The sequence below is a fragment of the Solea senegalensis genome, linkage group LG11 (assembly GCF_019176455.1).
Source record: "Solea senegalensis isolate Sse05_10M linkage group LG11, IFAPA_SoseM_1, whole genome shotgun sequence".
Taxonomy (NCBI): Eukaryota; Metazoa; Chordata; class Actinopteri; order Pleuronectiformes; family Soleidae; genus Solea; species Solea senegalensis.
In genome coordinates, this window is record NC_058031.1 from 1,417,483 (window position 1) to 1,435,961 (window position 18,479).

Sequence of the window (18,479 nt, forward strand, 5' to 3'; positions counted from 1 at the left end):
CGCCTCCACTTTCCTCATCGTCTTATGAGCTTGTTTTTTTTATTCCCACTTAATTTTCTTAAAATCCAAAAAAACAATTTCTGCGACAGCTGCGAACAAAAAAAACAAATTTGATTCCATAACACATTTTGCCCAGATTTAAGGAAAGCGTCGCGTTTTTTAAATCCCATTTCTTGTTTTATTTATTCATGGCTACGTTGGCGTTCCGTCATTTTTGAATAATTCATCCTCGCTGTGGTCTCGTGCCGCACATCAAAGAGATGACCAAACAGGAAATGTGTTGTGATGCCGTGTTCTGCACAATTCTCACTTCCTCTCGCCGTAATGAGTCCGGTTGAAGGAATTTGGTATCGTGTGCACACAGTGTGACGTCCCTCTTGTGGTTTTATAAATGAACAATATGGTGTTAGAGGCACAGCAGGAGGAGCTTGATATTACGACACTGGCTGTGTTTTCACCCACATTTATATGAACTATTATCAACGTAATGACACTTTGGATTTGTATAAAATGTCCTCGCCTCAGGCTGGACACTGACTCCTCGCTCTTTGTTTTTTTAAATATGGTTTTGAATCTCCTCGCTCGTGTTTCACAGAATTCGGGGGATAATTTATTTGATTAGACTTAAACAACTACAATAAATGAACCATACAATCAAAAGACACAAAGTGCAAATGAAATATTTTGTTCAATTCACATTAATTGAACTTTTATTTATTACATTTTTCCAGATCTTTTAACACGTCAATTAAAACACAGTGAAGAGCAGTTTTTATTTTGATTTTGACGTCAACGTTTTGTCAGTTTCATACATTTTTCCTCTGTTGTTGTTGTTGTGGCCCTTTAATCATTCCAAGTTGTTGTATTTTATTTGTTTGAAAAAGCAACACTTTTTATTTGCAATGATCAGGATTTCGCTCAAACTCTTTCTAAAGTTTGGAGCGACGACCGGACGTAATACAGTTGAGGACGAAACTGAATGAAAATGGAATTGTTTGTAAAAGTCATTTCCCAAGTGTTGTTGAAGAGAACAAAGATTTTTTTTAACACATCCTCGTTTTATTTTCATGATTTGACTTTGCACATTTTATTATTCCACAGAAACCAACTCACTCCAGTTCTTAACAGTTCTTTGTATTTCCTGCTTTGTGAGCATCAACACAGTTTTATACTGAGTGTAAATTGGGAGATAAACCTCAGTTTGAACTTGATTTTAAAAGTTTTGAACATTACAATCATTGAACAACACTCAATGTACAGGTCAGTTCTTACTAATCATTTTGATAGTTTTTGTTTTTTGTCATCATTTTCATTTCTGTGTGCCAAGTCAAATCCAAAATAAAAGGATGTTTGAAAACGCTGTGTTAAAAATTGGGAAATATCTTTAAAACAATGAAAGGGCTAATAATGTTGTCCTCAACTGTCTCAAATATCTTTGATAATCTCAGAGATAATCCGACAAACATTTTTACAACATTTACAATTATTCTAATCATTGTCAGGTGTCGGCGGGGGAAAACTTGAGGGGGAACAAGTTCAGCGACTCCAAGCCCACGTGTCCAAAACTCAGTAGCCAATCGGCAAGCGGCTTTCTAAGGCCCGCCCACCGTGAGAATCACAAACAAAAAGTGTATTTTCAAACAAATAAAACACAATCCCTCTGTGTCTCCACAGACATGGAAACACAGAGTAACACAGAGTGAGTCACGTGGAGCTGATGAGCTTCATCAGCGTCGCGTAAACATCATTTGACACTCATGCATTTATGATTAAACGTTACACTGCAGCTTTAAAGGAAAGACAGAGACGTGTCCACACCCTATGAGCCTATGAGGGACGAGTGTCTCCTGATAACGTCTCTAATCTAAATACACTAGACGAGGTCCCTGACCCACTGACCCAGCTTGTCGTGCTACTTGACTGGATGTCATTTTCCAAAGGTAACGCTGAGTTGATTCTTCGTGGATTTGTTTTCGAGGTCCACGCGTTTAACTCTGGACGTCCTGAGGAACAAAGCGTTCTCTGGACAATCCTCACAGAGACGAGTGCTCTCAACAGCTGTCGTCTGTCGTCTCTGTGTGAGAAAAAGTCTTATTGATCAGACAGATTGATCGGCACATTATCTCTCTCTCTCTCTCTCCAGGACATCGACTGGGTGCAGACAGAGAAGCATGTGTTTGAGCAGGCGTCCACCAATCCATTCCTAGTCGGCCTCCACTCCTGTTTCCAGACAGAAAGTCGGTAAGAACGCGATGAAGCTGACACGAGGGTTTTAACGGCGTATCATGATCAACAGTAAATCTCATGGAAATGAATTCCTCCTCCTCTCATGTGTGATATTACTATAATGTAAATAATAATAAACATATTGTCTGGGGAGGCCGAGGTCCCCCGAGGTCTACATTAACTGGGTTCATTGGACACTCTGAACTGGCCCCGAGTCCCTGTGACGTCCCAAGAATAAATAATAAGTCAAAATCAAAATCAAATATGAATATCACTGAAGAAACTGCTGCGGTGACCCAGAGAGAGGGAGAAACAGAAAGAAGAATAAATAAATAAACATGATGTCTGTGTTTATATCATGTCAATAATCCAGCCCCTCTGACATCATTTCTGACACATGATCAAGTTTCACACTGTTTCGTCTCGTCTCCAGGTTATTTCTAGTAATTGAATACGTGAACGGCGGTGACTTGATGTTTCATATGCAACGACAAAGGAAGCTCCCAGAAGAACACGCCAGGTAAACAACATCCAGATGTTGAAAGCATCTGTTCACATGTGTCCCGGTCTAGAATTCAGGTGTGTTTACATGGAGACACAGTCTGAACCTGCATGTACACGTCTTGTGTTTAAATACACATGAGAAGATGTGACGTATGGGCTGCAACTAATGATTATTTTCATTATGGATCCATTGTTTTCTCATTATTATCATTGTTGTCAAGTCACAGAACACACACACACATATATATGTGTGTATATACTGTATATATATATATATATATGTATATATATACTGTATGTATATAAACACTCAAATGAAATAATCAATTAACAAAATAGTTGGCAATTAGAGATTGATTAGTTGTCGCAGCCCTAATCAGGATCAAATGGAGACACTGCAGCGAAGCCTCCGGCAGTAAGCTGCTGCTGCTGCTGCTGCTGCTGCTGCTGCTGCTGCTACTGCTACTGCTGCTGCTGCTGCTGCTGTTATTGCTGCTTCTGCTGCTGCTGCTGTTGTTATTGCTGCTGCTGCTGCAATTCACACATGGAGCGAGTGAATTTATAACTGGATTTGGTTAAGATGACAGGGCACAGTCGGCTCAGCTGGATACACAAATTTTTAGGCCGGCTGATCCAGATGCTTCCTTTGTATTTCACATCATGTATTTACGTGAGCGACAGACTCAGCACTGCTGCTGCTGCTGCTGCTGCTGCTGCTGCTGCTGCTGCTGCTGCTGCTGCTGCTGCTGCTGCTGCTGCTGCTGCTGCTGCTGTTGTTTTCACCTAGAACAAAAAAACTCTTTGGGGCGTTAGCAGCAAATCCCTCAGCATTTCTTATCCAAACAACGTCAAAGTTTGGAGGCTGACCTTGATTTGATTAAGAGACGGATGTTTCTTGCACTTATGGATAGAATTGTGGCACATATACTGTATTACCACAAGGTGGCAGCAGCAGGCCTTTGATCACTGATGACATTTACACGGGTCACTGAATGCATCTTGTTAGCTGCTCCTCTTCACATGTCAACATGCTACGCTCACTAGCGCTCATATAGAGCTGCGACTATCGATTATTTTCATTGTCCATTTTTGTAACCACTTGGTCCTGAAAAGTCAGAAAATGTTGAAAAATGCTTTTTCTTTTGCTTTTTAAAAGAAAAAAATATTTATGAAGATGAAAACATCTACAAAAGTTGTTTTATTTCCTTAAAAAACGGTCAAACAGATGATCAATAATTACTTAGTAATGGATTATAATCAGATAATCGAGTAATTGTTTCAGCCCTTCTCTCATTAGCTGGTGTTTGTTGTTGTTGTTGTTGTTGTTTTGTTGGAGTGAAGAATTCTCTGAAAAATGATTTCTGACGTAGAAACATATTTTTAAAATTTGGCTGCAGCACTGACGCTTCGCCCCACTTATGGTTTAGTTGCAGCTGCTGCTGCTGCAGGGTAGCAGGGCACGGTGTGTGTGTGTGTGTGTGTGGCTGAAGATGCAACACTTTCTTTGCACTCGGGGCAAAAATGTTCCTCTGCAGCATATTTCCCCTCACAAAAACAAACTGTTGGTTTAATGGGAAGCTTAAGCAGCTCCTCGTGGACGTGGCGCTGCAACCTTTTCTTTTTTCCACCTCTGAGAAACGTAATGAGCACCCATAATTCATTGTGCCCGTCTACTTACAGGGTACTCCAACTGCGGCTCTGATAAATGCCGGATCAAAGGCTCGGTAATTTAGAGAGGCACTGTTGGGCCCCAATCGGCCCCTGCAATCTGTATTCTGGAGGCAGTGGCTGCACATATGCAAAGCAGCATGTTAATCACTCGTAATGATTGTACATATTCATGAGCCGTGCTCTTACAGAGAGCCCTGCTGCATTCCCCCGTGCAGTGGTCGAGGGGGGGGGGCGGTGGGCGGCGGATGGTGCTGGCGATAGGACGCACCTTCTATCAGTCTGATGCCAGCAATGAAACAAGTGCGTACAATGAGGGCTGTCAGAGGGAACGCGCGGGGGAGCGATGTGGGATTTGTGATTCCTCTGTCAAACATCCTCTTCACTGCCGTCTCTCCCTCAGTGTTTGACAATCATGGCTTTGCGGCGGGCGGGCAGACGGAGAGAGAGGCTCATCAGTGCTAATGAAGGCTTATCTCCCAGAGACAGAAAACACACAACCTACACACGGAGAGGGGAAAACATGCTACTGACTCACCCAGTGCTGCTCACTGTTAGAGCTCATGTTGACTTGAATTTGAGTCTCCCGATGACAGTCGGTCGTCACGTAACATCTATACACCGTGTACTGTAATAATCAGGACGTTAAACTTAGATAGCGATGGATTCTGTACCTGATGTCAAGTCATGGCAACACTTTTCATCCACTTTTCTGCTTCTTCACAGATTTTACGCTGCCGAAATCTGCATCGCTCTGAACTTCCTGCATGAAAAGGGCATCATCTATCGAGATCTCAAGCTGGACAACGTTCTCTTGGACCATGAGGGACACATCAAGCTCACAGACTACGGCATGTGCAAGGTAACAGAACAATGGATTTTCCAGTAGACTGTGCGGGAGGCGGGCGTGAGGGTCATCAATAATGTAATAGCCTCATATCGACTGAGAGTACTAATGTGGCCTCTGTCCTTTTCTTTCTCCTCCTCCTCCTCCTCTCCTTATGTTCATGCACTTAATTGTGTCTCACACAACCACTGCTGTTCTTGTACCCAGGAAGGGATCAGACCAGGTGACACCACCAGTACCTTCTGTGGAACACCCAACTACATTGCACCTGAGATCCTCAGAGGAGAAGACTATGGTGGGTAACACTGATGCAAACACCAACAAACATGCTTTTAATTAAACAAACGTCCGTTACATTCAAACCGTCGTCAAACCACGAGTTCACACAATCCTAACGAATCCAATCAGCTCCACACGACTCTCTCTCTCTGTTTCTCGTAATGTCTCGTAACATCCTCACACTGCGCACAGGAAGCATGAAGTCGAGGAGGCAACAGCAACATTGCACTAGTAAAGCGAGGCGGCCGCAAACAGGTTGGATTATGAGTGGAAACACAAAGTTATTCCCACAAAGAGTTTCAGAAGTGAATTGTAAAATCCCGTTTGTGAAGCAGATTGATGGGATGGACACTTTCAGCCACCGTCCGCCCCTGAGCTGCTGTCATATATGTTACATACACACTGTCAGATAAAGGGTGTGGCTTACAAATGATTTATTCAGGAAGACAAAACTACAGCAGAATATTCCCAACAACCAAATCACCCCATGTTACGTACTGCTGCTTTAAAACGCTTCATGATAAAACAATAAACAAATGCACTGAAATGTTCACCCGGCAACACCAGGTGTGTGTGTGTGTTGACATCACGTGTGTGTGTGTGTGTTAAATGTCTATGTTGACATCACGTGTGTGTGTGTGTGTTAAAATGTGTGTGTGTGTGTGTGTGTTAAATGTCTATGTTGATGTTGTGTGTGTGTGTGTGTGTGTGTGTGTGTGTGTGTGTGTTAAATGTCTATGTTGACATCACGTGTGTGTGTGTGTGTGTTAAATGTCTATGTTGACATCACGCGTGTGTGTGTAAATGTCTATGTTGACATCTGCGTGTGTGTGTACATGTTGACATCACGTGTGTGTGTGTGTGTTAAATGTCTATGTTGATATCATGTGTGTGTGTGTGTGTTAAATGTCTATGTTGATATCATGTGTGTGTGTGTGTGTAAATGTCTATGTTGACATCAATGTGTGTGTGTGTTAAATGTCTATGTTGACATCACGTGTGTGTGTGTGTGTTAAATGTCTATGTTGATATCACGCGTGTGTGTGTGTGTTAAATGTCTATGTTGACATCATGTGTGTGTGTGTGTTAAATGTCTATGTTGATATCATGTGTGTGTGTGTGTGTTAAATGTCTATGTTGACATCATGTGTGTGTGTGTTAAATGTCTATGTTGACATCACGTGTGTGTGTGTGTGTTAAATGTCTATGTTGACATCACGTGTGTGTGTGTGTGTTAAATGTCCTCTGAACAGTCGTGTCCTGCTGCTCTGTGTCCTCAGGCTTCAGTGTGGACTGGTGGGCTCTGGGCGTGCTGATGTTCGAGATGATGGCTGGCAGGTCGCCGTTTGACATCATCACCGACAATCCCGACATGAACACAGAGGAATATCTCTTCCAAGGTGAGCCAGAGACATTTTAACAACACACACACACACACACACACACACACAGGGTTTATTTTTTATTATTATGCCTGTAGGCTGCAGAGAGCACGCGGGGGGTTGATGGCACCATTGTTTCAGGAGGAGGGGGATTTAATCTGGGGAAACTAAATCATCTGTCAGTATTTATTATGACTCCAGTGGAAGTTAACATGCATTGTTCTAACAGTCACAAACGCGCATGTTTTCTGTTAAACCGTTAAACCCTCCACACAAATGGTCACATTGAAAGAGTTCCTTCTTATTTATTTTGTGCTTTTTTGCATTCACTTGGTGGAGACAGTAAAGGGGGAGGGGTTAAAGAGCAAGGATGTGACATGGTCAGACCAGCTGGAAAACTGCACCTGAACCAGCTGTTCATGCCATGTGTATTTATGGTATGTGCTCGGATCATTCAGCGATCCAGCTGCCTCCAGCATCTTTCTAAAGGGTAGAACCCAATTTTGTTCAAATCTGTCCAATTGAAAAGGAATTTCAATTACCCGTCAGTGTGTAAGGTTGAAGGTGGGTTGGACCATGAGTGTCACTAGCAGGTTTATGGAAACCAGACGCTGCAAGAAAGTTGGATAAAATGGTGTTGAAGAAGGGAACTTTTATGGGGTCACCAGATCGTCATCCTCACAGACGACCTTTCAGTTATTTTATAAGTTTTAAGGCTGTAAAACCCCTCACCACACACTTTATACACTTTTCTCACACACACATTACCATTTTCTTACATTTCTCACTAGTTTAAACACTCTTAAATTTCAAACCTTCGTATATTTTAAAACATAAAAGTATTATAGAATGAAACCAATAATCAAAACTTGTTTTCACGCTCAAACATTTGTTATAATAAAATAATAAAAATATAAACGTTTTCCTGGCTATCCGCTCTGCAGTGATCAGACATTGATGTACATTTTGCTGAACACATTCTGTACAGAAAACACGGCACAGAGGAGATTTACACTGACCGACAATCAATCAGGACACAGAACATAATGTGCACTGTAAAAAAAACATGATAAAAATCATTATAGCGAGGGACCACGGTAATGAAAACGTGAACATGAACATTCACTCTGACATTCATCGACACAGACATGTATGTGATAAGATCTTCCTTAAATGATAGAAACCAATGAAAAACAGGACTTTTTTGTTCTAGTCACTAACGACTGGGTTTGTAATACCTGCACCTGCACGGACCTATTGGATGACACCTACTGTCTATTTTGGGAAGATAATTTACACAGTCAACATTGAAGAAGGCCTGAAACTGGTGATTGAGATCGTTAACTCCTTAGGGAAATGTTTACCGCCGTTTTAAATCCAGCACAAACTCCCGCCTTCACGTGATTGATACCGTTTGCTTCGAGCGCAGTCGGCAAGTTGTGGCTAATTGCCGCTTCTTTCCTTTCAGTTTTCAAACCACAAGGCTGTTATTTATTTTTATATAGTCTATTATGGACGGAGGCCTGATTTAAGAGCCACGCCGCAGCCATTAGGAGGGCAATAAAGGTAGTTTGGCTTTTGGTGGAGCTGTCATATCGTCCGTCTTTATACGTGCACGACGCAGTTATCGCTGCAGTCGTGATAGAACAAGCAAGACACAAGCAAAACAAAGACAGGTCACAGCTCTTCTCTGCTCAGGTAGTGAGCGACTGAAAGTCCACATCCCTTTGTGGCCCGTGAAGACATTTTTAGTTACTAAACATTAAAAGTGTCCCTCGCTATTGTCCTCCATCTATATGTCCCTGTCTCATCAGCAGGAGTGCACACAGCCCCTTACACTACATTGTCTATGGTTAAAGAGCTTGGGAGAGTAGAGAAGCAGTGTGGGGAAATGTGAATATTGAGAGCACATGGCAGGCAGTTTGGTGCCATTTAAACAAAAGCATGTTAATTTAACCCCGCGTGTGTGACGCATAACCGATATTCCGAGAGTGGGCAAAAACCGTGCAATAGTAAAACAATCAGCCTCAGGCTGCAGAGGATTAATGTGTGTGTAAATCCAGGCTTAGATGGCTATAGTTTGCTTCATTAAAACACAAGAATCTGAGAAGAGTCGGCTGCATTTTTTTATTATTTCTTTTTATTTCTCTCAAATGTTAATTCGTTTTAGGGGTTGCTGTTTTTGTTTTTCCCCTCTGAGACCATCATGGAGTCTGAGTCTATGTAAGAAGTGGGTTAACGTCGGAGGATCCGTGTTCTAATGTGCTGCAGTGGCCTCTGGACGCAGCAGTGGAACAGTTAAGCACTTCTCCATGAGCCGGCAGCTGACGGCGCTTTCATTTTAACCAGGATGGCGCCCAAATAACCACGAGGAGGCATCTGATAAATCTCTGTCTTCCATCAGTCAAACTATTACTGTAACTAAGTGAGTTACAGTGTGAGGAAACATTACAGTAAACTCACTGTTTTATGGGAACATTTCCTGTCGCCGGAACACTGTTTCATATTATGGTTTTAACATTACAAAGAGGACAGATGTGGACAAGTAAAGACCAGTGGTTGCTACGACATGGAACATGTGCTGCATAGACTGTAGTGGAGCTGGTTCTATGGCACAGGTCCTTGAAATCCTTGAAAATTGCCCTAAATAGACATGGGTCATTGAAAGTGCTGGAATTTTGTCTAAGAAAGAATTTAAGTTGATATTTAGGTAAATGTCTCCATTGCAGATCAAACGTGGTCATAATTACAGGGGGTGTTGTGGACACTGTCCACTGTCTCGCTGTCTCTCTGCCGTTGACGTGAGAACAATGAGCGAGTAACGTTAAGCAAGAGAGAGACATGGCGACGTGATGCCTGGGATGTGCAAATTCCAAGATCTCTGTCTCACCAAAGGAAATGAAAAAGTCTGGCTTTGACCGAGATCCCAAGGACAATCACTTGGCCAGATGCAGCGTGTGCAGCACGCCATCATGGACGAGGACAAGCAGGACGAGGACAAGCCGCTCTCTTACAACATTCAAGGCAGTTGGTCCTGAAAAGTCCTATAAAATTCTATAAAAGTCCTTGAATTTGAACCTCGGGATGGAAAATGTATCAATTTCTTTAACTGCCCAGAGAAATGCCCCCCTCGCCCTTTTCCTCTTTCTCTCCGTTGCATTAATCATTAACACCTTCCTCTTAATTAGTGAATTCAGTCACAGCAAAACTGTGGAGCCGATACTGCAGTTACAAATGAGCCTTTATGTGGTTTGGTTGATTCAATATTAATAAGTGTGACCCTGGTTGTGCACCCCACAGTTACCCCTGTCACCCCTGAGAGAAGGCAATGATGTGTAGCTTTACAACGAACACGTGTGTGCTGCACTCTGACGGAAAGAACTTTATCTATACAAACGTTTTCTTTTCTTGTTCTTAAAAATGTCCATTAACACGGCATCGTTTCAAGTTGTGTCTCTTTATGCACACGAAACTCCCCTTTTCCCAAAGGTTGCATATTAGTTTTATATATGAAAACGTTAGGGTGGATAAAGAGCCAATAAAAAATGTCTGCAGATTCTCCTTTAATCAGTCTTATTGATCATTTTGCCAAACCAACATAAACATAAAGCAGAGAAATCTCTTATCTGTGTCTCATCAATCCATATGGTCGCCATACATATACCCCCCTCCTCCCCCCTCCTCCCCCGTGCCTGTATCACACAGACAGACATTCCACCACACTGCAGTAGCCTTGTGTGACGCCCCGTGGCTCGCGTCTGCCGTCAGCGCCGTCCTCCTGGCGCTCGTACCGGTGTAGCGCCGGGTTGCCGGACGGCCGCCTGCCAACGGAAACTAACCCTCGCGCGACGGGAGCCACCCAGCCATATGTCGCCTCGCTAGACCCGATGCTAGACCCTCCCTGCTCTGGGAGACGGGGCTTCACGTACAGTATTAAACCCAAACTGCCCAAACATTTAAATCAGTAGACTGAGTTTTAACGACTGACATGTTTTATTATGTTCTCCTGAGGCCCAGGACGCGTTGACTGGTGTTTTCTGCAACGTGCATGAGAGGAAATGACTTTCCTGACCAGCACGTAGCGGTGGTCAGTGTTCCTCTCTGAAAAAGGAGGGAAACCTGGAAGAAACCTATTTATAGACATTCAACCTGCATATAACTGTGGAGGAAGAGGAAGTGCGTCCCTGTGTGTAACAAGCAGCGTGTGCAGCATTTAAAGAAGTTTAAATAAGGTGTTTTGTTGTAGTCCAGTGGAGCAGTCATTTAGTTGTTGTTGTTGTTTACTGAATCTTGACACACCTAAAACATACATGTATTAGTATGTAGCGTCTATCATAACGTTTGAATACATGTCTCTCAGCAGATAAGTGTAAGAACACACACTAATGTGTTAAGCTGCACTTTGCATCCTTGGATATTTTTTGGTTGTGAGGGAAAAGTGTTGTTGTTGTTGTTGAACTGTGGGAGTCTCAAGGCTGTGAGGATAAAGTGAGTGAAAGAACAGAATAGGTTCCCCTCGCTCGTCTCCTTTCCTTCAACACCCACACAGCAGACACGGTCACCCACGGGCCGGTTGGACCGTGAATCACCCCCCACACCCCCACTCCCTTGCTCACGATTGTGCTTTTACATTTTCTCTCCCCTCTTTTGTTGCTGTCTTTCTTCTTGTTTTTGCCAACAGTTATTCTCGAGAAGCCCATTAGCATCCCCAAGGTCTCTGTCAGTGAAAGCTGCCAGCGTGCTCAAGGGCTTTCTTAACAAGGTGAGAGCAGTCCACTGTGTGTGTGTGTGTGTGTGTGTGTGTGTGTGTGTGTGTGTGTTACAAAACGGACATTTTCACAGATGGACGGCACGAGAGGAAGTGAAGACTTTTTATACGATCAGTACCACAGTCAGAACCAGGACTGGCACAGTTCGGCTCACTTTTGTATTTCACCAAATCGATTGCGTTTCCACTGTCAAACAGAACAAATCCGTACCATCCCAGTTCACACCCTGATGTTGGGGGCAGTGGTACGGCTCCTAAAGGGGCGGAGCTGACAGACCCCGCAGTCCACTTGTGTGTGATTATAGGACACAAAAAGTCCCTCAAACTAAACCTGTCTTCTTAAAGTTAAGGTTAAGTGCTGTTACGATGTCACACTGTTCTATAATACGTAGCTATTACTAAGCTGCGTGAATAGTTACGTAATTCACGTATCTAGCTGCTTATCTTAACTGCTTGATAGGAACAAAGTATAACAAATAAAGCACAGAAGAATAAACAGTATATGTATATAAATGCTAATGTTGTTTGTGAGCTAACTTCCTGTCTATTGATGCAGTTTTCTCTCCCTTTAATCAGCTCCATTAAGTGATTCAAACAGATATTATCATGGTATATTTGGAAACTGCAATGATTAATCCATTTTTAATTGTATTGCCAAAGAAATACAAGTTAACATCTTCCACATTCTCCTAAATATGAATATTTTCCTTTTTTTTTACCGTTTCTTTTGCTCCTTTATGACACAAAAAAGAAAGACTTCATGTTTTATTGTTGGGAAACACAGACCGACTTTGTTCATTAGGCGTTTAATGGATTCAGCAACAAATTTGGTGAATTAAGAAAACATTTAAAACAACAATGATCATGAGTTTCTGCATGAAAACAATACTTAGATATAGACTTCGGCGTGGCTGAATGTTTGATGGTTAATATTTAGTGGACATGAAATGCTGCTGCAGAGGTTATAAAAACATCTGCCTGTTAATGATCAACATTTGACTTTATCCTCTCTTAATATTAGAAACAGTGACATAATCTTTGACACCGGGGGGAGACACGGCCCATGTGTGCTTCAGACACACGTGTAGTAAACACATATATAATATGTACACAGTGCTAGAATATAATAATATTTGCTCAGTTGTTTAAGTGGCTGTTTATTGTGTGTGTGTGTGTGTGTGTGTGCACTCTGAGCCTGTTATTCTGTTTATTTGCATTTTACATTTAGTAAGTGTTGACTTGAGTTTTACATGAGACTGGCTCACACAGCCGCTGGCCCCTCACCTTAACGACGTCCCCTTCCTGTTTCTTAACCCTTCACGTCTGCACTCGACTACTCTGGCACGGCACAGTTAAGTTGCATTTCCACTAACATAGCACCTGGTACCAGGTACGTTTTTTTACACGATACTATGCGTGATGTCGTCAGACTGCCGGCTGCTGATTGGTCAGAGCGCCATCACAGGGAGAGACGTCCGACACAAGAATCAAGCCGAACAGTGCAGAACTTTAGATCAGTTAAAAAGACTTAAAAATCCTAAAAATGTGCGTTAATCTCCAACAATTACCAGGGAAATATCTAAAATCTCAATATTTAACAGAGGAGTCTGGTGTGTTTAGTATCGCCGCTGTATTCTAGTCCAGTGACTGTGTCATGGAGGAAGAACTGGACGAATAGTTTTAATGAACTAATGTAATGTAATGTAATGTAATGTAATGAACTGATTCTAATGATTCACTGACACTGAAAACAACTGTGTGTGTGTGTGTAAAACAAAGTCCCGGCAGTTTCATTCAGTAGGTACTTTTTGTAGTGGAAAACCAACCGTGCCGTGCCGTGCCATGGCGAGGTGAGCTGGGATGATAGTGGAAAAGGGCCATAAGTTATTCTACACCTGTTCTGACTCTCACACCTGTAGAATGTCTCTGTGTGAAAAAAGGAAAATAAAAATGAACTCAAAATTGAAGAATCAGCACAAGTGAATTCCACAAACTGTGGTTCATGTGTCTCGTGTGTACATGAGCACGTACATTTTAAAAAAGGTAACGTGTGTTTATGCCACCGGTTTGTGACGTGTTCGTGTTTCATCTCTGCTCATGTGTGTCATCGTCTCTCAGCGCTGGACGAAACATCTGGAGTCAACATCTGCTAATTGTCCACACGGCCATTGTTGCTTCATTCTCTCGGGAGTCGTTTGAAATCTGAAATATATTAAGAGAAACGCAGTTGTTGTTTTTTTGACAGAGTCGTCCCCTGGACTTTATTACTGTCTCCATAAAGTAGAATCAGTGTGACACAGCAGCACATGCTAAACAATGATGATGTTGCATTGCTCATCAGCTGTCTTTGGTGCCAACAGGATCCTAAGGAGCGGCTGGGTTGCCAGGTCCAGACGGGCTTCGTGGATATCAAGGCGCACACGTTTTTCCGCAGTATAGACTGGGAGCAGGTGAGACCCCCGAAAAACAGACGTCCCGCCTTCACACATCCAAACATACGGCTTCTTTAATCTGTGAAACTCAGAATTCTCACTTTTTTATTTTAGGATTTTTGAAAATGAAGAACAAGTATTTGTGTTAATATGAGAGTGACGCTGAGCTTGAACTGTAAGTGTTTTAACAGAGCTTTTTCGGTGAGCGTTGAGTCGTGGATGTGGGGCAACGTCAGCGTCAAGGTTTCTGTTTTTGCCCCGTCCAGAATAAAACGCAGCCCCAGAGAGAGACAAAGGACAAACAGAGCCAGCGTCTCTGAAGCGCCGCAGTAATGTGGACGACAGGCGTGTCCCGAGCAGAGAGGAAGACATTCACATCTCATAAAGAGACGTTTCAACAGATGTGATGGATAACACAGACGTATAGACTCCGATACGACAACAACCTTCTGCCCTGAAATAAAACACGCCCACTTCACTGTCAACACTCACGCAGAGTAAAAGCAGCATAAACGAGCAGTTACACGAACAGTTCATCAGCGGTGAGACCCGGGCGCGCGCCCACGGCGGCTGACAGCTGATCCGCGGTTTGACTTTACAACCTGTCAGTTAATTTAGAACGTGATGCAGCGACAACAGGCGCAGAATCAACACGGCGCACACCCACGTGTCATGTCAATCAGCCATGAGAACAGTGCACAGCTGTCAGTCCACATTCACACTTTGCTTTTGTCAGACTTGATAGTGTGTGTGTGTCTGCTTTCTACTTTCACAGTGAACACACACACTCCTCCTCCTCCTCCTCCTCTTCACAGTCTGAACAGGCACATCAGTGAGGAGGAGGAGCCCCGCACGTGTGTGTGTGTTAAAAAATAGATGACATGGTTGTAGTGGTTGTGTGCTGCGTGCAGAGAGAGTGCCCCCCGCGCGCAGCAACAAGGCGAATAAAAGTGAATATTAAATCACACACGTTTGCAGCAGCTGAAAGCGCTGGCAGCGGACGTGGACGTTCGAGGTTGCGTCCGCGCGATTGATGGCGTAGGTCTGACGCACACGATGAGTGGAGAGCGACATGAAAGGGACGATGCAAGTCGTCTAATATTCACAATCTTTACTGTACCAAACTTACATTATCTTATAGTTATTATCTGTTTCTCTTAATGCACTTCAACACATTCAATCCAGCATTTCATATGATCTTTATGAACAACTTAAATCTCCCTCCTGCTTTTTTACATTCATTACTGGACTGTGGTGGGATTAAGTGTGGAAAACCTGGCAACAGCAGGACTTCCTGTCTTCTTATGTACATATATATATATATATGTATGTATATGTATATGTATATGTATATATATATATACATATACATATACATATATACATATATATATACATATATGTATATGTATATGTATATATACATATACATATACATATATATACATATATATATATACATATATGTATATATATATGTATATATGGTGCGTTTACAGCGGGATAATGGAGGAGAAAGCTACGTTAAAGATGCTCCATCCACGTTCAATACATAGACTTTATGCACTTTGCTCTCTGTGTTGTGAATGAATGAACTTTTCACATTAGTTACACAGATATCGTGATGTGTCGCTGTATGATTGTCTCGCAGTATAACTGGTTGTCACAGAGTCGTCGTATCATGATATGATGTTGTTGAAGTCGGTCAGCTCCACGCGACGGTACAGCAGTGTTACAGTTTACGCTGGAGCTTTGAAATCTAAAAAGCTGCAGAAATAGTTTATTTTATGTTTATTCATTTCTTTGAGTCTCCTCGTTCCCGAGAGCCCAGTGTCTCAGTCGGACCAGACTTCAGTCAATGAAGTCGGAGCAGAACGGTCACCACAGAATCAGTTATTTTTGCACACACGCTAATTAGTGATGATGGTGAATTTGACCTCTGTGTTTAAGCCAGGTTTCATACACACTAGTAGTGAACACACACACACACACACAGGTGAATGAGGGATCGGCCCAGACCTTGACACCGTCCTTGGATTTGAACCAGGCAACCTTCCGGTTCCCTTCCTCTTGGCCATGGGCTGTTGCCCCGTGAAGATCTCCACTCACCTGTCAGTCCGTGCTAGATTATCTTAGTCTGTCCAGCCATTGTCCCCTTGTGTTCTTCCTTGTGTCCGTCTTTGGTTTGGATCATTTGGACTTTGCTCTTTTCACGGTCACATGTGTTTTTGACTGCACTTGGGTTCAACCGTTCCTTGAATTATTCCTTGAACCGTTCCCTCGTTATTATTATATTAAGGGACAAATAGAATAAAACCCAAAACTGAGACTAGGGAACTCAAAAGTTTGGATTAAACCATTGTTGGTTTAGTATCAGCATGATTATTGAAATGTAACTGTGGAAAGTGCCTGGGTTTCCTTCATATTCCTATTTCTATCAAGTTAATATAATCCAGTTGTGGGTGTTTATGATAATTGGAATTAAAACAGCTAAACTGTGAAAAGTGCACTTGTTTCAAGTTTACAGTGACTTTACAAGAGCACCATTGATATGTTACTTTATGGTGAATTAAGGGCACTTTTCCTTTGGCTTGTTGTCGCTGTGTCTCTCCTGGGACAATTAGACTGTGTGGCAGTCAGTGTGGCGGTATGAAGAGAGGAGGGAAAACAATTGTCAGTGAGGTGTTAATGAGTGCTGCCATGGCGCCTGTGAAGTGCACACCAAAGGCAAACCGGGGGGAAAGATATCAAAGCAAAGAGGAATCCTGAGCGCGGCGACAAAGCTCACATGTAGCGCGCAGGGGAAAACAATTTGACAAAGCAGTGAGACGTAGAGGAGCGACGCTCTCTGCCCTCAAACTACAAACCTGTCTCCAGACCTGACAGCGCTGGCAATGCCGCTCCTGTTGTTACCACTTATTAATATTCATCCGACGGTTCCAGGGGGAGCGCGGGGTTCTCGTCTCTGAAGAGATGACACCTTTGAATATCATTTTACCTGCTCTCCTCTTCTTCTTTTTTATTCCCTCTCCAAATGCACAGAGCTTCACTGCCAGAGAACTGTCAAGCTGATGAACGCTGAGAAGAAAGTGATTGTTTGCAAACAGGTAGCTCTGAACTTTCACGCAGGGAACTCCGGGTCCGTCCCCTTTACTGCGTCTGTGTCGCTCACCTTTGACTTCAGTTTGAGAGTGGAAAGTTTAATCCCTGGTGGTCATGTGACTGATGTTTGACAGAGTAATCCCTGGTGGTCATGTTCCAGCTGTGTCCTCTGACGGATGTGTGGCTGCAGGCTCTCGTCTCGGCGTCTTCTCTCTTTTTGAATTTGGAGCACTTTATGTGAGCTTGTTTGTATACTTGCTGGAAGAAACAGTTCATTGTTGACACTGTGTGATGACGGCTCTCTGTCCACGTGACAGATGACCACTCAGACCGCTCAGCCCTGAAAGCCTCCGTCCATGTTGTTTCACTGCGTTTTGACTCGTTCAGGTTCCTTTGCAGCTGAAGAAGTTGTTGCTGGAATAGACAGTTTTCTCTCTCTAAACTGTTAAATGAAAGGTCAGAGTCTCCTGTCCACCAGCCAGAGAACTCTACCTTTCACTCAGATCGCTTGAAATAGATTATACTATAAACGATTATTAAGAAATTATCAATCAGCAATCAATAAGGGAAGCAGAAAGTAGGGAAGTTAGATCCCTTAAAAAATGACAAAAACAATGTTTTGTGTCACCGCTTTAATATCCAACGTTAAATATTCAACTATTAATGAAGATATTTGGTGTTTAATACTTTACTTTAATGGTTTTTCCACATCTTCAGTCGCTTAATGACAGATGAGAGCCAGTATTAACACCTGAAGCGGTGAATCACAGACTCAGTGTTTTATTTTTGTATTTGTTTTACAGTTACGATTTCCTAGCTCATGTTTTCATAAGTGAGCCTTGATTAAAGTCACACACATAAAAAGAAAAGCGTGTTCAACGCGTCGTTGAGTGAAACTCACAGCGAACAAAGACTTTCCCTCGGTTGCAACATTCAAAGTGACAGTGAAGTGCAGGTACTTGGCCCCTCGGATGTTAATCGCCTTGTTCATATAGAGATGATAGAGATGATAGAGATGATAGAGATGTGCTCGTGAACCACAGTGAAGGAGAGACGAGGAGCTGAAGAGCTGAAGCACCACTCACAGTGTCAGATTACACAAGTGTGTCGCGTACGACTCCTCGTCTGCGACTAACACCTTCTTCTGATCAGCTGACTGTCTCGAGTCGTCTTTCGATTCCCAGCTCCGCTACATGTCCATGTGTCCATGTGTCCATGTGTCCATGTGTCCATGGGCGAGACACTTTCTCCTGATGACTGTGTCGACAGCG

At 42.8% G+C, this 18,479-nt stretch overlaps 1 protein-coding gene across 1 annotated transcript in view; it reads left to right on the plus strand.

Annotated features, from left to right (window-relative positions):
- LOC122777364 (protein kinase C zeta type-like) overlaps window positions 1-18,479 on the plus strand; it is a 57,117-nt gene that overhangs the window by 24,672 nt on the left and 13,966 nt on the right. Inside the window, 8 exon segments of the mRNA XM_044038552.1 lie at window positions 2,144-2,241; window positions 2,660-2,746; window positions 5,125-5,260; window positions 5,453-5,540; window positions 6,805-6,924; window positions 11,588-11,613; window positions 11,615-11,668; window positions 14,035-14,124. Coding sequence (XP_043894487.1) covers window positions 2,144-2,241; window positions 2,660-2,746; window positions 5,125-5,260; window positions 5,453-5,540; window positions 6,805-6,924; window positions 11,588-11,613; window positions 11,615-11,668; window positions 14,035-14,124 — 699 coding nt within the window.